This window comes from Lampris incognitus, chromosome 7 (genome assembly GCF_029633865.1).
Source record: "Lampris incognitus isolate fLamInc1 chromosome 7, fLamInc1.hap2, whole genome shotgun sequence".
NCBI classification, from domain to species: Eukaryota; Metazoa; Chordata; class Actinopteri; order Lampriformes; family Lampridae; genus Lampris; species Lampris incognitus.
In genome coordinates, this window is record NC_079217.1 from 43696800 (window position 1) to 43714394 (window position 17595).

The 17595-nt window shown below is 41.7% G+C and overlaps 1 protein-coding gene across 1 annotated transcript in view; it reads right to left on the reverse strand.

Moving 5' to 3' along the window:
• The window catches only part of LOC130115662 (mitochondrial intermediate peptidase-like), a 56478-nt gene that overhangs the window by 14114 nt on the left and 24769 nt on the right, over nucleotides 1-17595 (reverse strand). Inside the window, exons 11-17 of the mRNA XM_056283428.1 lie at nucleotides 16611-16764; nucleotides 15759-15836; nucleotides 14546-14753; nucleotides 11391-11500; nucleotides 10894-10968; nucleotides 9527-9643; nucleotides 897-1018 (exon numbers count right to left, since the gene is read on the reverse strand). Coding sequence (XP_056139403.1) covers nucleotides 897-1018; nucleotides 9527-9643; nucleotides 10894-10968; nucleotides 11391-11500; nucleotides 14546-14753; nucleotides 15759-15836; nucleotides 16611-16764 — 864 coding nt within the window. The remainder of the gene's footprint in view (nucleotides 1-896; nucleotides 1019-9526; nucleotides 9644-10893; nucleotides 10969-11390; nucleotides 11501-14545; nucleotides 14754-15758; nucleotides 15837-16610; nucleotides 16765-17595) is intronic.

The window sequence follows — 17595 nt, forward strand, 5'->3', positions numbered from 1 at the left end:
CATGTTCAGTGCACGTCAGCTCTCCAATATCAATGCTGGGAAATAAAATGTGATGGTCTTTTTATTATTAGGGATTTAAGTAGGGTATGAAATCATCTCAGACAGGGGGCAGTTTTTGGCCAAGTTAAATTACTTTGGAGGAAGAGTTTTCTGAACGGTCACGGGGTTATTTATTAATTTCTTATAAGAGACATCCATCCATCATCCAAACCGCTTATCCTGCTCTCAGGGTCGCAGCATGCTGGAGCCAATCCCAGCAGTCACTGGGCGGCAGGCGGGGAGGACACCCTGGACAGGCCACCAGTCCATCACAGGGCCCCCCCTCCCACACACACACACACACACACACACACCTAGGGACAATTTAGTATGGCCGAGTCACCTGATCTGCATGTGTTTGGACATATATAAGAGAAATACATACATACTTACATACCTATAAGAGACAGACATGTGACAAATAGCATACATGAAACTGTACTTGTGCTCATTTTTACAGCAGTTATCTTTTCTACAGGTTTTTTCCATTCTGAATCTCAATTTAATTTAACCTCAGAAGTCAGACCAGTCAGACCAGTCTATCAAATAGATATGGTTCTTTAAGAGAATTTTGCTGCATCATGTCTCGACTACTTTGTCCCCTGGATTTGCCTCCAAAGCTGTTACTGAACCACCCTTTTTTTTTTTTTTGGATGGGCCTGCCATTTCAAAACTGCATGATAGGAGCGAGACCAGACCGTTTCCTCTAGAATGACCAGTGAGATCAACACATAAGACCGGTCTTGCATGTCCCTAAAATGCCCCTATGTTTTGGGGATATTTTACAAAGTTGCAGGATTGTTGTCATAATCCACAATTAATAAGCATTTTAAAATAAAGCTGAACGTTTGTCTCACCTGTTCAAGGGATCCTGGATGAAGCACTGCTTCCACACCATTGAGGCCACAGCCCTGGACATGAGGTAGGAATAATACTTGGCCCCATAGCCAATTAAATGGCTGAATCTCAGCTGCCATGCCTATTTAGGAAATGAAAGGGAAACCATGCTCGTAAGATCCTTCACCCGGCAATATGGTGGAAAAGCTTAAATTAATCAAGCCGTCAGCAGATTTTACTACATCAGGCTGGATGCGACAGAACACCTAAGTATGGGCACAACTAGAAACAGAACTCTGGCTATCATATAAAGAAGCTGTGCTCAACACAGGGACTGTGCAATTATCTTTTGTAACTATGTATTCGTTTTTACAAAATTAAACATTTAATGGGTTTGTTGAAGCAGTGTGTGTGATGAGGGTGTAGCTGAGGGGAAGGGAGGCCAACAGAGCCTCAAAAGGCTTAAGTGTTCCTTAAGCGTTCCTGCTTGTTAGACCTGCTGAGGGGACGAGAAAAATATAGCCGTTTCATTACCGTGGCTAGCCATTTCAGAAAAAGCTGCAGAGCAAGGTCATTAGGCATTTTAACTGAAAATCCATCCAGTTTACTCTTCTAAAGTTTTTAAGTGACAGTGGAATGGACCCAGACCAACTGAAATTAACCTCAAACGTCAAGAAAAAAACCCCCGTCTTAATAGAATAAAAACTCTGCAAAAATATATTACTGGGTGAATGGGTTAATGGATAGACACTTCTAAAAGGTCATCATCATGGTGGGCATTGCCCATCTCCATCAGTCATACAGTTATATTGCTTTTATGACCTTCAATGCAATGACTGTATTAGGAAGGTAGCTGCAGCCTTCCTCCACTAAAGTTCTCTCACAAAACACGAGTCTACAACCTACCATTTTCTTCTTTTGAAGAATAAAAAAGGAAATTCCTAAATGGTAGAAAATCCCTATCGCTTCTCCTCTTTTTGAGGAGGAAAGGGGTTGGACTGTTGAAACAAGATCTTTTATGATCTTAGTATATGAGGACTCCAGGGAATTTCAGCTGGCAAACATTCAAACAGTCAGCCAGTTAAGAGGACTCCAGCTGTCAAAGTTAGCAGAACTAAACAGGTCCATAGACGACCCCCCACACACACTTTATTTTTTTACCATTGGACCTCATCTTTAGCAGCAATGTCAAAAGAACACACACATTTAGAAGCTTGCTTGAGATTAAATCAGAATATCTCTTTGAGGTTGGCTTGAGGACCACTGGAAACTGAGTCAAATTAATTCCCATTTTATTTCTCTTATTGGTTTTGGCTAACACTGACGGGTGAATTCTGAAATGCAGGCAGTATGTAATCTCATTGTATTTTATCAAAAGTTGACTTCAAGAACTTCCTAAGAGTAAGTTGAATGCTATTTAATGAGGCCATAGCTCATCACTGTTTAATGAGGAATCCTATAATTGGTCACGAGTTCAAATAGGTGCTAACAATTATTCAGGACAAATCTCAATCAAAATTCATTGGGTTTTTTATGAGGCTAAAGCCTTTCCATGTCTCTGAAATACAAGATAGGTGGAATTAAAGTTTGTCAGCTAATGATTAAAAATTGCACTCTAATGTACCAATCAAACTACCAAACAAAACAGTTTTGGGTTACAATAATGTTTAAAAACTTTTTTTTTTAATTTCAATATGAAAAGGTAGGGGACTAAGGCAGTTCAATTCGTTTAACTCTGCAATCTCTGCAACCTGTGTTTTCTCTTCCTGTCAGTCCCTTTAATGATGCAGAAATGACTTGTATATAACTTGGAAACGATAACTCAAAAATGAATTCTTTATTCAAAGACAATGTTACTTGTATATGTAAACTATATGAGACTTAAAAATATCTTCCACATAAAGAAAATACTTTACTGTGGGAAAAAAAAAACCTTAAAAGCAATATTCGAATTATTTTTTTCGACTAGAAGAATGCACTCAGTAGAGTGCAGATCTCCACCAGGCGTATTTCACCTTCTCCAATGCTTGGACTTGGTGGCTAACCAGCTGAGAAGTTACCACTCAATTGCAGTATAAAACAGGTCTTTCAAAGCAATCACCGCAACCACGAGAGGTCCTTGATCATATAGTCATAACCATTCACAAAAGATACTGGGGTGGGCATCCAGGTAGTGTAGTGGTCTATTCTGTTGCCAACATGGGGATCGCCGGTTCAAATCCCTGTGTTACCTCTGGCTTGGTCAGGCATCCCTACAGACACAACTGGCCGTGTCTGTGGGTGGGAAGCCAAATGTGGGTATGTGTCCTGGTTGCTGCACTAGCGCCTCCTCTGGTCAGTCGGGGCGCCTGTTCGGAGGGGAGGGGGAACCGGGGGGAACAGCATGATCCTCCCACATGTTACATCCCCCTGGTGAAACTTCTCACTGTCAGGTGATATGAAGCGGCTGGCAAATCCACATGTATTGGAGGAGGCATGTGGTAGTCTGCAGCCCTCCCCGGATCGACAAAGGGGGTGGAGCAGCAACTGGGATGGCTTGGAAGAGTGGGGTGATTGGCTGGATAAAATGACGGAGAAAAAGGGGGAAAAATCCAGAAAAAAAGACATTGGGCTGACAGGCCCAGTAATATGCGAGATTAGCAGCGGACAGATACACACACACTGACAGAAAAAAACTGTGTTTTTCTGCCATTAGAAGTCTTTTACGCAGCGGCCAATTCGATTGAATGGGAAATATGGAAAAAAACAAAGTTTTTAATATGCAGTGCTCAATCTGAGCACTGCATATTGACAAATTCTGCCCGCCTGCTAATAAAGCAGTTTACCTGCATATGGCTGAATGATGACCTGAGGGAGGATAGGGCCCAGCTTCATCTGACTGAGGGAACATGGTGCAAGTCCAGAGATAACAATCTACTACTACTACTACTACTACTACTACTACCACCACTACTACTACTTTTGGCTGCTCTCGTTACGGGTCGCCACAATGGATCATCCATTTTCATTTCTTCCTGCCATCTGCATCTTCCTCTGTCACACCAGTCACCTGCATGTCCTCTCACCACATCCATAAACCTCCTCTTTGGCCTTCCTCTTTTCCTCTTCCCTGGCAGCTCCATATTCAGCATCCTTTTCCCAATATACCCAGCATCTCTCCTCCACACATGTCCAAATCATCTCAATCTTGTCTCTCTTGCTTTGTCTCCAAGCCATCTAACCTGAGCTGTCCCTCTAACATACTCGTTCCTAATCCTGTCCTTCTTCGTCACTCCCAGTGAAAATCTGCCAGCTCCAGCTCCACTTCCTGTCTTTTCATCAGTGCCACTGTCTCCAAACCATACAACATAGCTGGTCTCACAACCATCTTGTAAATCTTCCCTTTAACTCTTGCTGGTACCCTTCTGTTGCAAATCACTCCTGACACTCTTCTCCACCCACTCCACCCGCCTGCACTCTCTTCTTCACCTCTCTTCTGCACTCCCCGTTACTTTGGACAGTTGACCCCAAGTATTTAAACTCATACGCCTTCGTCACCTCTACTCCTTGCATCCTTACCATTCCACTGTCCTCCCTCTCATTCACGCATATGTATTCCATCTTGCTCCTACTGACTTTCATTCTTCTTTTCTCCAGTGCATACCTCCACCTCTCCAGGCTTTCCTCAACTTGCACCCTACTCTCGCTACAGATCACAATGTCATCCGCAAACATCATAGTCCACGGAGACTCCTGCCTGATCTTGTCCGTCAACCTGTCCATCACCACTGAAAACAAGAAAGGGCTCAGAGCCGATCCTTGATATACCACCTCAACCTTGAACCCATCTGTCATTCCAACTGCACACCTCACCACTGACAGCCACCAGTGATCAATGCCTAGCTCCTGCTTTCTCTGCCATTTCTCCCCCCACTACTACTGTTCCTTAGACTTCTATTATATTCAACTTCTGTCTCCTCACTAAAACCATTCTCCAAACTTCTCTTCCCTCACTGTCTCGCATCCTGTGCTGATTACATTCCCTCGTTGCCTTTTCAGACCATCACCCCACCATCACTTCCTATCTAACACATTTTCAACTCATCATTCATTATCAGCCACTTCTCCGGGGTCGGGTCGTAGTGGTAGCAAGCTAAGTAGGGCACTTCAGACGTCCCTCTCCCTAGCAACGCCCTCCAGCTCCTCCTGGGGTTCCCAAGGCATTCCCAGGCCAGATTGGACATGTAGTCCCTCTAGCGAGTTCTGGGTCTACTCTGGGTTCTCCTCCCAGTTGGCCGTGCCCAGTAAACCTCCAAAGGAAGGCACCCAGGAGGCATCCTAATCAGATGCCCAAACCACCCCAACTGGCTCCTTTCGACAAGGAGGAGCAGCAGCTCTACTCCATGCTCCCTACAGATGTCCGAGCTCCTCACCCTATCTCTAAGGCTGAGCCCAGACACCCTACAGAGGAAACTCATTTCAGCCGCTTGTATCCGCAATCTCACCCTTTCGGTCACTACCCAAAGCTCATCACCATAGGTGAGGGTTGGAACGAAGATTGACTGGTAAATTGAGAGCTTTGCCTTCCAGCTCAGCTCCTTCTTCACCACAACGGTCCGGTACAACGTCCGCATTACTGCTGATGCTGCACCAATCTGCCTGTCAATCTCCAGCTTCATCCTACCCTCACTCATAAACAAGACCCTGAGATACTTGAACTCTTCAGTTGAGGCAACAACTCGTCCCCAACCCAGAGGGAGCAATCCACCATTTTCCGGTAGAGAACCATAGCCTCAGACTTGGAGATGCTGACTCTTATCCCAGCCATTTCACACTCAGCTGCAAACCGCCCCAGTGCATGCTGGAGGTCACATTCTGATGAAGCCAACAAAACCAAATCATCTGCGAAGAGCAGAGATGCAATTCTGAGGTTCCCACTTTCAACTCAACACTCTTATCTGGTGTCTTTCCATTCAACTTTGAGATAACTGGTTCACCCCACTGCTGAAGAAGAACGTAATTTATTGTCACTGCTGCACATACATAAAATTAAATTCATTCTCTGCATTTAACCCATCCTCTGTACACACACTAGAAACGGTGGGAAGCTGTGCACACTAGGAGTAGTGGTCAGCCACAGTGCAGAACCTGGGGAACAACTCCAGTTCTTTGTCATAGCCTTGGTCAGAGAATTTGATGTCTTTGATGGTGGGGGGAAACCAAAGCACCCGGAGGAAACCCATGCAGACACAGGGAGAACATGCAGACTCCACTCAGAAAGTACCTTGGACAGCCTGGGGTTCGAACCAAGGACCTTCTTGCTGTGAGGCAACAGTGCTAAACCATTGGGCCAACGTGCTGCCCAAAAAATCATCACTAGATCCTACTCTGGTCCTAAACTATCAGTTGGTATCATTGCTACCATTCCTAGCCAAAACTCTTGAACAAGCAGCATGTCATGGGCTCTCCTACTTTTTTCTCACAGAATAACCTACTTGATTCAATCAATCTGGGTTTAAGAGAGGTCAGTCTACTTTGATGTGCTCTTTTTGCAGTTCCTAAATCAGCCAACCAGGTCAAGGCCTTTAAATCATAAGTTGTCATCCTCCTTTACCTGTTGCATTTAACAGAGTGAATCACAGGTTTCTACTGTCGACACTGATGGACCTGGGCACTGCTGGCTAAATACTAAAGTGGATCCAATTGTAACTGTCAGAGAAGTCATACCATGTATCACTGAGGGGTTACGTGTCTGCCCCTTGAAAGGTTACAATGGGCCACCCTCAAGGTTAAGTGCTCTTCCCACTCCTTTTCACACTCCATACCACCTAACTCAGTCCATTAACCGCACACAATTTCCCCTACCACTCTTATGCCGATGACACCCAACTATTCTTTTTCCTATAATTTTTTCCCCTTTCACCTGAAGACACTGAGGTGTCTGCATGGCTTACTTCTTGCCTCGCTGATATATCATCTTCTAGAATGAGGGAGCAACATCTCCAATTTGATTTGTCCAAAAATGAGGTGCGGCTGTCTCCTGTTCCTGCTGGTTTGCTTGGTGCAACCTTTTAAAGATCCAGCTGTACTTATCAGAGCATGACACTAAAGTTCTGGTCCAGGCTCTATTCATCTCTGACTTTTGCAATGCACTTCTTAATTATTTCCCAGTCCCTGCAATCCATAGAAATAATGCAGAACCAACACTGCTCACTTGGTTTGTGTGTGCCAAAATGCACACACGTCTCACCTCTCTTTTGTATCCTTACACTGTTTCCTGGTTACTGCCTGTATAAAGTTCTGTAGCCTGCTGCTGGCTTCTGTGCAGCTCAAGAAACTGCATCAACTTACCTGCAAACCCATATTTGAAGTACACTCCTCCTCACCCTCTTCGCTTTACATCTGGTAGACTAAATTCTATGACCATCTCAAAATGGCTGAGCTCTAGGTCCAAACCTTTCTCTCACTTGGCCTTAAAGTGGTTGAATGAGCTGCAGACTTGCTTACTTCATTCAAGAAAGGTTTAAAACATCCCTTTTCCAGGTCATGGATGGTCTATAAGCATGACTTTGATACTGGTTTGCAGCATTGTCTAACCATTTTGGAATTTCCTATTCAATATTGGTGAATGACTCTTGAAATGACATACACTCTTGGCTATGATATGGATAGTAATATCCAGTGCTCAAAAATACCTGTGGATTGACAAACAAATATATGCTAAATGCTGAATCGCTTGTAAGTTATTTTGGAAAAAAGTGTCTGCTAAATGAAAAAATATAAATATATACACCGACTTGTAGCAAAAGACACAAAAAAAATGCAATCAACAATATTAAGATGACAAAATGTATGCCAAACGGAATAACATTTCACTTCACCCAATTTAAAGTTTGCACTAATTTGGAGAGTAAAATATCCATGCACTGTAGGTAACTAAGTAATGGCCAACTAAATAATGATTATACTGTATCTTAAATGTTATGAAAAGATTTATGGCTGCAAATATTAAGGAAACAGATAAGCTATGGCATCCATTGAAGAACAGCTTAATGTGCTGTCTAAGGCTTAAAGTGATGCTTGAAGCACTCGTCACAACGTGCCACAAAAATGATTTTCAAACCTCCAAGCTCCTCTTTGTTTTCAACCCCATTTACCTCGCATCAAATGATTAATGTCAACTCTTTTGAAAGAATGTGAGTGGGTCACATGTCAACTGAATATCCTTTTGATCCTTACATAAAAGGCAGACAAAGTCAGCACAAGCTTTCACTATGTTTCTCTTGAGTATGAGATAAAAGACATTTTTGTTCTCTCCAAACACGGCTGGTGGGCCTTTGTTCATGGTGATAAGGCACACCACGACATTTTGTGCGCAGAATTCAGATCTATATGTGCTAGGATGTGCTCTATTCCTTTAAAAAAAGAAGACAAGGACACTAGGCCCTAAAGTTTCCAAAAGCAAGATACACAGATTAGAGAAATGTCAACAGAACTAGTGGAATGTTGTGCTTGCCGTCATTAATTTCTAAATATTATGTTCAGCCCAAGGGTCTCACATGGTCCGCGTTACTCACAGCTGATCCTTTCCTTGGGTGGAGAGCAGAAACTAATAGCCTTGCTCTATAAATTATACAGAGGTCATCATCATCCTCAAGTTTAGAATCTGTAGCTCTCTGTAACCTATTAGCCGTTCATATTTTCACTTTTCCCTGGAAAAAGTTTTACTGAGCTCTTTTGCCATGATGATGAGAGGGATGGGAGACAGAGCGCATAAATACCAAAAGTAAAATATAATCTGTTACTGTACATTCTAAAAAAAAAAAACGTTTTCACTCGTTCTGATCCCTTAACAGAGTCCCAGAAACACAGGCAATACAATTAGAGCATTTCTGAGGAGTTCAAATGAGGAAAATGATCCCGCTTTGGTCAGATGTGTAATCTGAGGCTACATGTCTGTTAGAACTTTCAGAGCAGTTGGGAAATTGAAGATCAGTGACTGCGACAGCGGGGAAAGTATATAACATAAACCACAGTCCCCCAAAGAGCTAGCTGCATGGCAGGCTGCAGCTGAAACTGTGCAGGACTCAACTGACTTTTTAAAGATGGGGAAAATATACAGCAATGCTGAGCTTTCTTTATTCCCGATGGCACCCAAATAATTATAGCCCAGAATAAATGTTTTATGGAGGCCATTTCTGGGTAAATTATGACTGTGTTTTCATTTCTCTCTTCCTTCTTGGCCTTATCCCCTCGCCCATAGCTGAAGGGGGAGGGCGCTTTTTTCATCAAAGGACCAGTAGAAAGAGTTTCAAATATTTCCCCCAGGGAGAGCTCATTCAAAGTATACCTCTGCTTTGTTATTTTAGCAGGGGCTCCTAAAAAACTTTAATCCCTTAAACGGTGCTGTACCTGGTAAAAGATATAAAGCCAGAGAGAGAGACAGAGGGAGAGAAGGAAGGAAGACAAAAGCTGAAGGAGAACTCAACCTATCAGGTTTGTGCCATTTCAGTGCTCCGTATCTAATTCCAACAGCATGGTTCAAATTTTTAAAGTGGGATTATCCTTGAAAACATTAACTTTAAAAGTTGTAACTGATCTTATTAAGATTAAAAAAAGGCCCACCAACTCAAAATAAGTCCACAAACTGCACAGACATTCAAGTGCATACCGTATTCGGTGTGTAAGGTAAGCCATAAAATTTCTGTTGCATCTCCTTCAGGACGTCTGTGGTGGAGCGGTTCTGAGGTTTGCCGTGGTAGATCTGGTCCAAGACGGCGTAGAATATCTGCACCGGAAAAAAAAAAGTTTCTATTGAATGTTAAAACTATTAAGATATATCCCCATTGAAGTTATTGTTTTTTATTAAAATGGGAGCAAATAAATCCAAATTGTTATTCACAAACCTAATCTCTATCTGAATAACTAAAATCAAAGCACTGGACACTAGCCCTCTGCACACTGTGCTGTAGAGACTTAATAAGTCAGTAGAAACAATAGCGACATCTTGTGAAGACAACTATCAAGAAAAGAGGGATATCACAGGCAGCATGTGCTGCTGTGCAGGAGATACATGTACAGTAATACTGCAGCTTAAATTTGAGAATATTTTCCAGTGAATAATAGCATCCATGCCATGTGAATGTTTTTAACTCAGTTTAGTATCACTTTCTTTCTAAAATATTCAAAAAAGCACCATTCAAATCACATTTGATTAGCATGTTGGTTAGGGGAGAGATCTGGTGAAGCTGATCTTCAAAATGTTGTTAGATTGATGTCAGGTATTGACAGTGTATACTAATAGTTTAGTTTCTGGGTGTCCGGGTAGTGTAGTGGTCTATTCCATTGCCTGCCAACACGGGGATCGTCGGTTTGAATCCCCGTGTTACCTCCAGCTTGGTCGAGAGTCCCTACAGACACAATTGGCCGTGTCTGTGGGTGAGCAGCCAGATATGGGTATGTGTCCTGGTTGCTGCACTAGTGCCTTCTCTGGTTGGTCGGGGTGCCTGTTTGGGGGGGAGGAGTGGGGGAATAGCGTGACCACGCGCTACGTCCCCCTGGTGAAACTCACTGTCGGGTGAAAAGAAGCGGCTGGCTACTCCACATGTATCGGAGGAGGCATGTAGTAGTCTGCAGCCCTCCCCGGATCAGCAGAGGGGGTGGAGCAGTGACTGGGATGGCTCGGAAAATAGGGTAATTGGTACAATTAGGTAAGTACAACTAGGGAGAAAAAGGGGGAAAAAAATAATAATAATTTAGTTTCCTTGGACAAGAGCACTTCACCTTTCCATAAATACACCAACATGCCCCAAGGATGTCTAAAGCATGTTTGCCAATACTAACAAACATTTCCCAAAGAAAATATTTGTTAATAAAGTGGTTGCTAGATGGGAGAGAATAATGCTCTGAAAAGATATGATGGGCAGCTGTTATAATATGTCCATATTGTTGCCTCAATTCTTTTTGAAATTAAACCATAATATACATATAGCCTGAGTGTAGTTGTGATTGGCATGTGGAAGGAAGGAGGTACGATACCTGTAGCTGGGTATCTGCAGCCCCACACACCTTTTTGGACTCACACAGACGGGCCACCATACTCTCAGGCAGAGGCTGAGCACACAAGGAATAAGGAAAGAATTAATGTGCAGGTAAGCTATAATATTCGTCCATCTCCCTGGCCTATCCATATAAATTTGAGAACGCTTCCTTTGGTTTTACTTCTTAAACATACATGCTACATCACACGCTATGCAGCACAGAGTGACTACAAGAGGGAGAGGAAGGAGATGATATGTCATACAAGTCAGAAACTTGACTCAAACCCATTTCATCCTGGGTGAAAAATGTCTAACTCATCTTGGCCCACTGATGCATAAGTAAAGTAAAACTAATCTTACTGTGATACTGTGAAATCCATCTCTCTACAACAAACAATTCAAGTTTGACTTGAACATAGTATAATTGTATTTGTAACCCTGATTATAACCAAAGGTAGCATATCATTCACACAAATCAGTTGTAGCGGGGTTTACCTGTCCAGTTTGATAATGGCGGGCGAACTGGCTGACAACTCGATAGTCAGTGGCAAAGTATTCCATGAGGATGGATGGGACCTCAGCAAAGTCAGTGGCACATCTAGTCCCTGCAGAAGAGGAGCTCATAAATAAATGCATTACCTAGTATGTGTATAAATGTATTAAATAAAACCATAAAAAAAAATAAGGCAGTTGGTAAAATGTGCAGGAATGATATGAAACATAAAGGATAAAGCATAGACTTGTGTAATACAAATATTATTTTTAAAAAAGGTATTAAGAAGTGCAACAGAGCAATTCAGATTGACAGATTAGTCAACATGCCACACTGCTGATGGATGCTGCGAAAGAAACAGTCTTCTAGTAAGAAACCGTCTTCAAGTAAGAAACAGTCTTCAAGTAAGCACATGATACAGTACACTTCAGGAAGCGGATATTGTTGTTACTGAATGTTGAACTTAAGATTCTGAAGCATCTTGGATTACAGGCAGAAGGTGTGTCCCTCAATACCTGACAGGTAAAATGGTATCTACTGACACCTACTATAAAATGTGAAGCTCTCCTCAGGCCTAATTCTTAATTGGATTTACCCTCTTTTCTCAAGTCACTATGCCATGATGAACTGCATAAATACAGCCTTTAGTCTACAAAAACAGGGAAATAATTTTAACCTGTGACATTTGGAAACCAAATGGTCATTACTATCAGACACAGCTCTCAAAAGGTCAAGCATTGATTGCTTCCCAGATTGCTGTTCTGTTATTCAATTCAATTCAATTGTCTTTATTTCGAACATGCAAAATAAAAGAAAAAATTACCAAGCATAACAAAAATAAATAAATATAAAATAAAATAAAATAAAATAAACAAACAACAAATGATAAAAATAAAACCAGAAGAATTCAACAAGAACTCTCAATAGAGAATCCAACAAAAATTATATGTTGGAAAAGGAGCAGGAGGAAGTTACTACTTATAAGTTCCTGCCCCCTCTCTAATGCTTAATTAATAAACCTAAATAATAAACTTAGTTTTTCACACATCACAGTATGTCATTCTAAATAACTATCTCAGAATGACTCAATAAAAAATAATAAAAGCAATAAAAAATAAAAACAATAATACAACAACAACAACAAAAGAAAACAACAACAATGATTTCCACGAAACAACAATAACAACATCCACTATGGGTCTCATAGTCATGAGGAGCAAAACCTCCTCCTCATCCTTGTACCTCTAAAATATTTTTTGGACCTCTTTTTGAATTGATTTAAACTTCTGCTTTCCTTGAGGTCTTCATCTAGACCATTCCACAAACTTACCCCATAACGTGAAATACACATACTTTTGCAAGTGGTACGAACACAGAGTTTCTTAAAATTTAATTTTCCTCTTAAATTGTACCCCCCCCCATCTGAGAACAAATGTTATATGTTGCGAGGAAGTAAATTATATCTTGCTTTGTACAACATTTGTGCAGTCTTGAATTCTACCAGGTCCATGAACTTCATAGCCCGTGAATTTAAAAAGTTTGTGTGTTCCCTATATCCTACATTATTTACTATCCTTATTACTCTTTTTTGTAGTACACATAATGATTGTAGGTTGCTTTTGTAGGTGTTCCCCCATACCGCCACACCGTAATTCAAATATGGCAATACAAGTGAACAATACAGACTGTACAATGCTTTACGATCCAGAATGTGCCTTGCCTTTCTCAGCAGTTTATGGTCAAGTATCACACTCAGAAATTTCTTTTCATATACTCTTTCAGTGTTAATATTGTTGATCATTACTTCTACTTGTGTGTCTATTTTATGATTTCCAAATAAAATAAACGTAGTTTTGTTCAGATTTAATGATAGTTTGTTTTTGTTAAACCACATTTTTAACTTTTTCATTTCAGCTGTGATCAACTCCAAAAGCTCCTGTAAATTCTCCACAGAACAAAAAACATTTGTGTCATCCGCAAATAAAATTACCTAATACTGACCCCTGTGGGACTCCACATGTAATGTCTATGCATGATGATTTGTAGTCACCTCTCTGCACAAATTGTTGTGTTTCCCACATAACTTTTCAGCCAATTTAGCCCCACCCCTCTGATATCATACCTTATCACTTTATTAAGTAATATTTCATGGTCAATTGTATCAACACTTTTTTTTATTCTATAAATACTCCCACTGCATATTTCTTGTTATCAATACAACTAGTTATCTTCTATTAGCTCCATTAATGCCATAGCTGTCAATCTGTTTGATCGGAACCCATACTGACTTTCGGACAACAATTTATGTTTCTCAATAAAATTATCAAATCTTGCAATATAAAGTTTTTCCAAAATCTTAGAGAACTGGGAAAGTAAGGACACAGGCCTGTAATTGGTAAAGTGATGTCTATCTCCAGCTTTATATAGTGGGATAACTTTAGCAATTTACATATTACATGGAAATGTACCAGTTTTGAAATACAAGTTGCAGATGTAAGTCAGTGAGTTTACAATACCATCAATGACTTTCTTAACTAAAGTCCATATCAAGTCCATTCCAGTCAGTCGACGTCTGGTTCTTACTCTTGTTAATAACATCAATGATTTCCCTTCCTTCTACAGCTCTCAGAAAGATTGAGTTTGAATTCTATCTCCATAATCCTCAATTGCCCCCACCTCTTTTGGCTGTGGGTCATTGTTTTCTTCTGCCAGTTTTGGTCTCACACTTAGAAAACATTTGTTATACCCAGTTACCACATCATTCACATTGTTTATAGTTCTATCACTGTCCATGAAATAGTGAGGGTAACTTGTGTTTGTTGATGCATTTCTAATAATCCATTTCTAATAATCACCTTATTAAACCTTCAGCCCGATAAACAATTTATATAAGACCAAGAAGGCAGTAAGTGATTTAGATGTGAGTTGTCCTGTAATGACTGGGTTATATAATTTATGTGTGTGAATTCCAATAAAGCATTTATAGTGTATGTGTATGTTTCTGTGTGAAAGTGTGTGTGTGTGTGTAACTTTAACAATGAGAGCATTGTTAGATATGGTGTGTGCTCATGTGAACATCCCCACATGTGTAAGTGTAAGCTTGTCACTTTAAAAGCAAGACTGTATGGAACGTGTGTGTACAGGTGTACAAACTGACCTGTCACATGCTGGTAGCGTGTGCGTCCCAGCATGGAATGCATTGCATGGCCCATCTCATGGAAGAGATTCTCCATCATGCCAGGAGTGAGCAGAGTGGGAGCACTCTTGGTGGGATGGGGTAGACTCAGCATCAGCACCACCACTGGCAGCTGGTACTGGCCGGTCTTCTGGCATTGACGCCCGCCACGGATGGTGAAATGGCAGTCCTGGTGGGAGCGGAGCAGAAGTGTGGGATGTGGACAGAAGGAAAAAGTAAACAGAGCAAGTATGACAGGGACAGAGGAGAGAGGTTTGCAGACCAAGGTGCAGGAATGAGAGACAGATTGTGAAGTGCAGAAGAGACTACTGCAGACTTGGCTGCAGATTTTGCTGCTGCAGTAAGTAGGAAAAATAAAAACAACTCCTATGTAAAAATGGTACCACCTATTATGCTTAATTTTTGTTTTTCTTATCTTCCTTTTATTGAATAAACTCTCATTTGCCATGTCGTATATTGCAATTTATATATTGGATTACAGGCATTAATGACATTCAATCCACTCTGTCCATAACTGCAGTCCACTGACTTCCGGTTCTACTGCGGTGGTCATACCAGTTTACTGTTTGTTGGCGTGTGCAGTTGACAATGGCATATTTTTTGCGATGCCTGCAAGATTTACCTTGGATAAATCCATCTCTCCGTCTGGACGTAACTTGATATGTACAACTTGAAACTTTTCACCCATCTGCTGGTAGGTGCAGGTGAAAGTTTGTTGACAATTCTGTGCATGTTGTTGACATTTATCCATGGTAAATCTTGCAGGCATCGTGAAAAATATGCCATTGTCAATAGCACACGCCAACAAACAGGAAACTGATATGACCACTGCAGCAGAAACTGGAAGTCAGTGGACTACAGTTATGCACAGAGGCGACTGCACTGATAACATGGGTCTTCTTTCTTCCTGTCATGTTGTTAAGAATCTTTAAGTAAAGAAATTCAGCTGAATTAAAAATGGACGGAGAGCACTGGGTGACAGAAAGAAATGGACAGAAGAAACCACAGAGCAAGATTACTTTCACAACATTTGGTTGTTTCAGTGGGTATTCCCTATTTCTAGAAGAGAAAGGAATGGAACCCATCAATATTTATGATCAAGGTTTGTGTTATATGTTGACCTGCCCTTGGCTGACCCTGAGTAGCATGCTTTCACATGAGTGTGTGTGTATACCTGGTGAGGTTTATCTGTCCGGTGGAAGAAGTCACAGTAGATGTATCCCAGCAACCCCTCCGTCTCATGTACCACAGCCTAGACCCAGGCATGCACACACATGTACACAAGCGTGCGCGTGCGCGCACAAACACACACACACACAGTAATTAAACTAAAAAAAATGGTATAGCATAGATTCAAGATTAACTAAAGCCTAGACAATTTTAGTGAGTTTGCAGATATCTCCAGGTTGTAAACCATGTAAAGGTTACACCATGTCAGGCTGGTCTTGGTACTCTGTGATGTTAGCATAGCAGGATAAACACAGCTGCAGATAAATATATTCATAATGGCTCTGTTAGATTTAGGTATATCAGCATTATTAATATTGTTATCTGTAGCTGTGTTTATCCTGCTATGCTAACATCACAGGGTACCAAGACCAGCCTGACATGTTTTTAACGTTTAGAAGGTTTAAAAAAAAATCTTACAGAAACTTAGACATTTAGATCAAAGAAGGCTGAATCAGATCATCTGGATATAATGTTTATTAATATTATTATCTGCAGCTGTGTTTATCCTGCTATACTAACATCGCAGAGTACCAAAACCAGCCTGACGTGTTTTAACCTTTACATGGTTTACAACTCTAGACTACTTTAGTCTAGGGATGAGTTATTGTTTAACGTGTCATAGAGAAATGAATATCACAGAATAGCATTAAAGTGTAGAACCTGTTCCTTTTTAATCAGGTGAAAAATTGTCTGTTTGAACAACCCCCCCCACATTGCCGCCCCACAGTAAACAACATATTATACACAACTGAATAAATGTCTTTGTACACATTTTGCACATTTTATCCCGTCTTACCAGTTTGCGAACATCGTCACTCCAGACCTCTCCTACACTGGAGTGTTCTGACATCAGGGAGACGCCATACAGCTGAGAGAACAGGTTATTTAGCCCCTCCATACAGGCTCCCAGAGAGAAGTAGGGACTGTACAGACTGGGCTCAATGTTGTACCTGCCAGGAGTGAATTGAAAGCCAGTTTGACTGTTGTTACAAACAAAAAAAAGCACCCAATTACTTGGTTTTCTTAACACAATCTTATCACGGGCAGCACGGTAGCCCAGTGGTTAGCGCTGTCGCCTCACAGCAAGAAGGTCCTGGGTTCGAACCCCGGGATTGTCCAACCTTGGAGGGCATCCCTGGTTGTCCTCTATGTGGAGTTTGCATTTTTTCCCTGTGTCTGCAGTGGGTTTTCTCCAGGTGCTCTGGTTTCCCCCACCATCAAAAAGACATGCATGTTAGGGTTAATACTCCTGTCTATGCCCTTGACCAAGGCAAGATGAACTGGAGTTGGTCCCCGGGTGCTGCATAGTGGTTGCCCACTGCTCCTAGCTACACAGCTAGGATGGGTTAAATGCAGAGGAAGAATTGCCCCATGGGGATTAATAGCCATCCATCCATCCATCCATTATCTTAACCGCTTATCCTGCTCTCAGGGTCGTGGGGATGCTGGAGCCTACTCCAGCAGTCATTGGGCGGCAGGCGGGGAGACATCCTGGACAGGCCATCACAGCCCCCCCCCCACACCCACATTCATTCCTAGAGACAATTTAGTATGGCCAATTCATCTGGCCTACATGTCTTTGGACTGTGGGAGGAAACCAGAGCCCCCGGAGGAAACCCATGCAGACACGGGAAGAACATGCAAACTCCACACAGAGGACGACCTGGGATGACCCACCAACGTTGGACTACCCTGGGGCTCGAACCCAGGACCTTCTTGCTGTGAGGCAGCTGCGCTAACCACTGCGCCACTGTGCCGCGGGGATTAATAGGGTATACCAA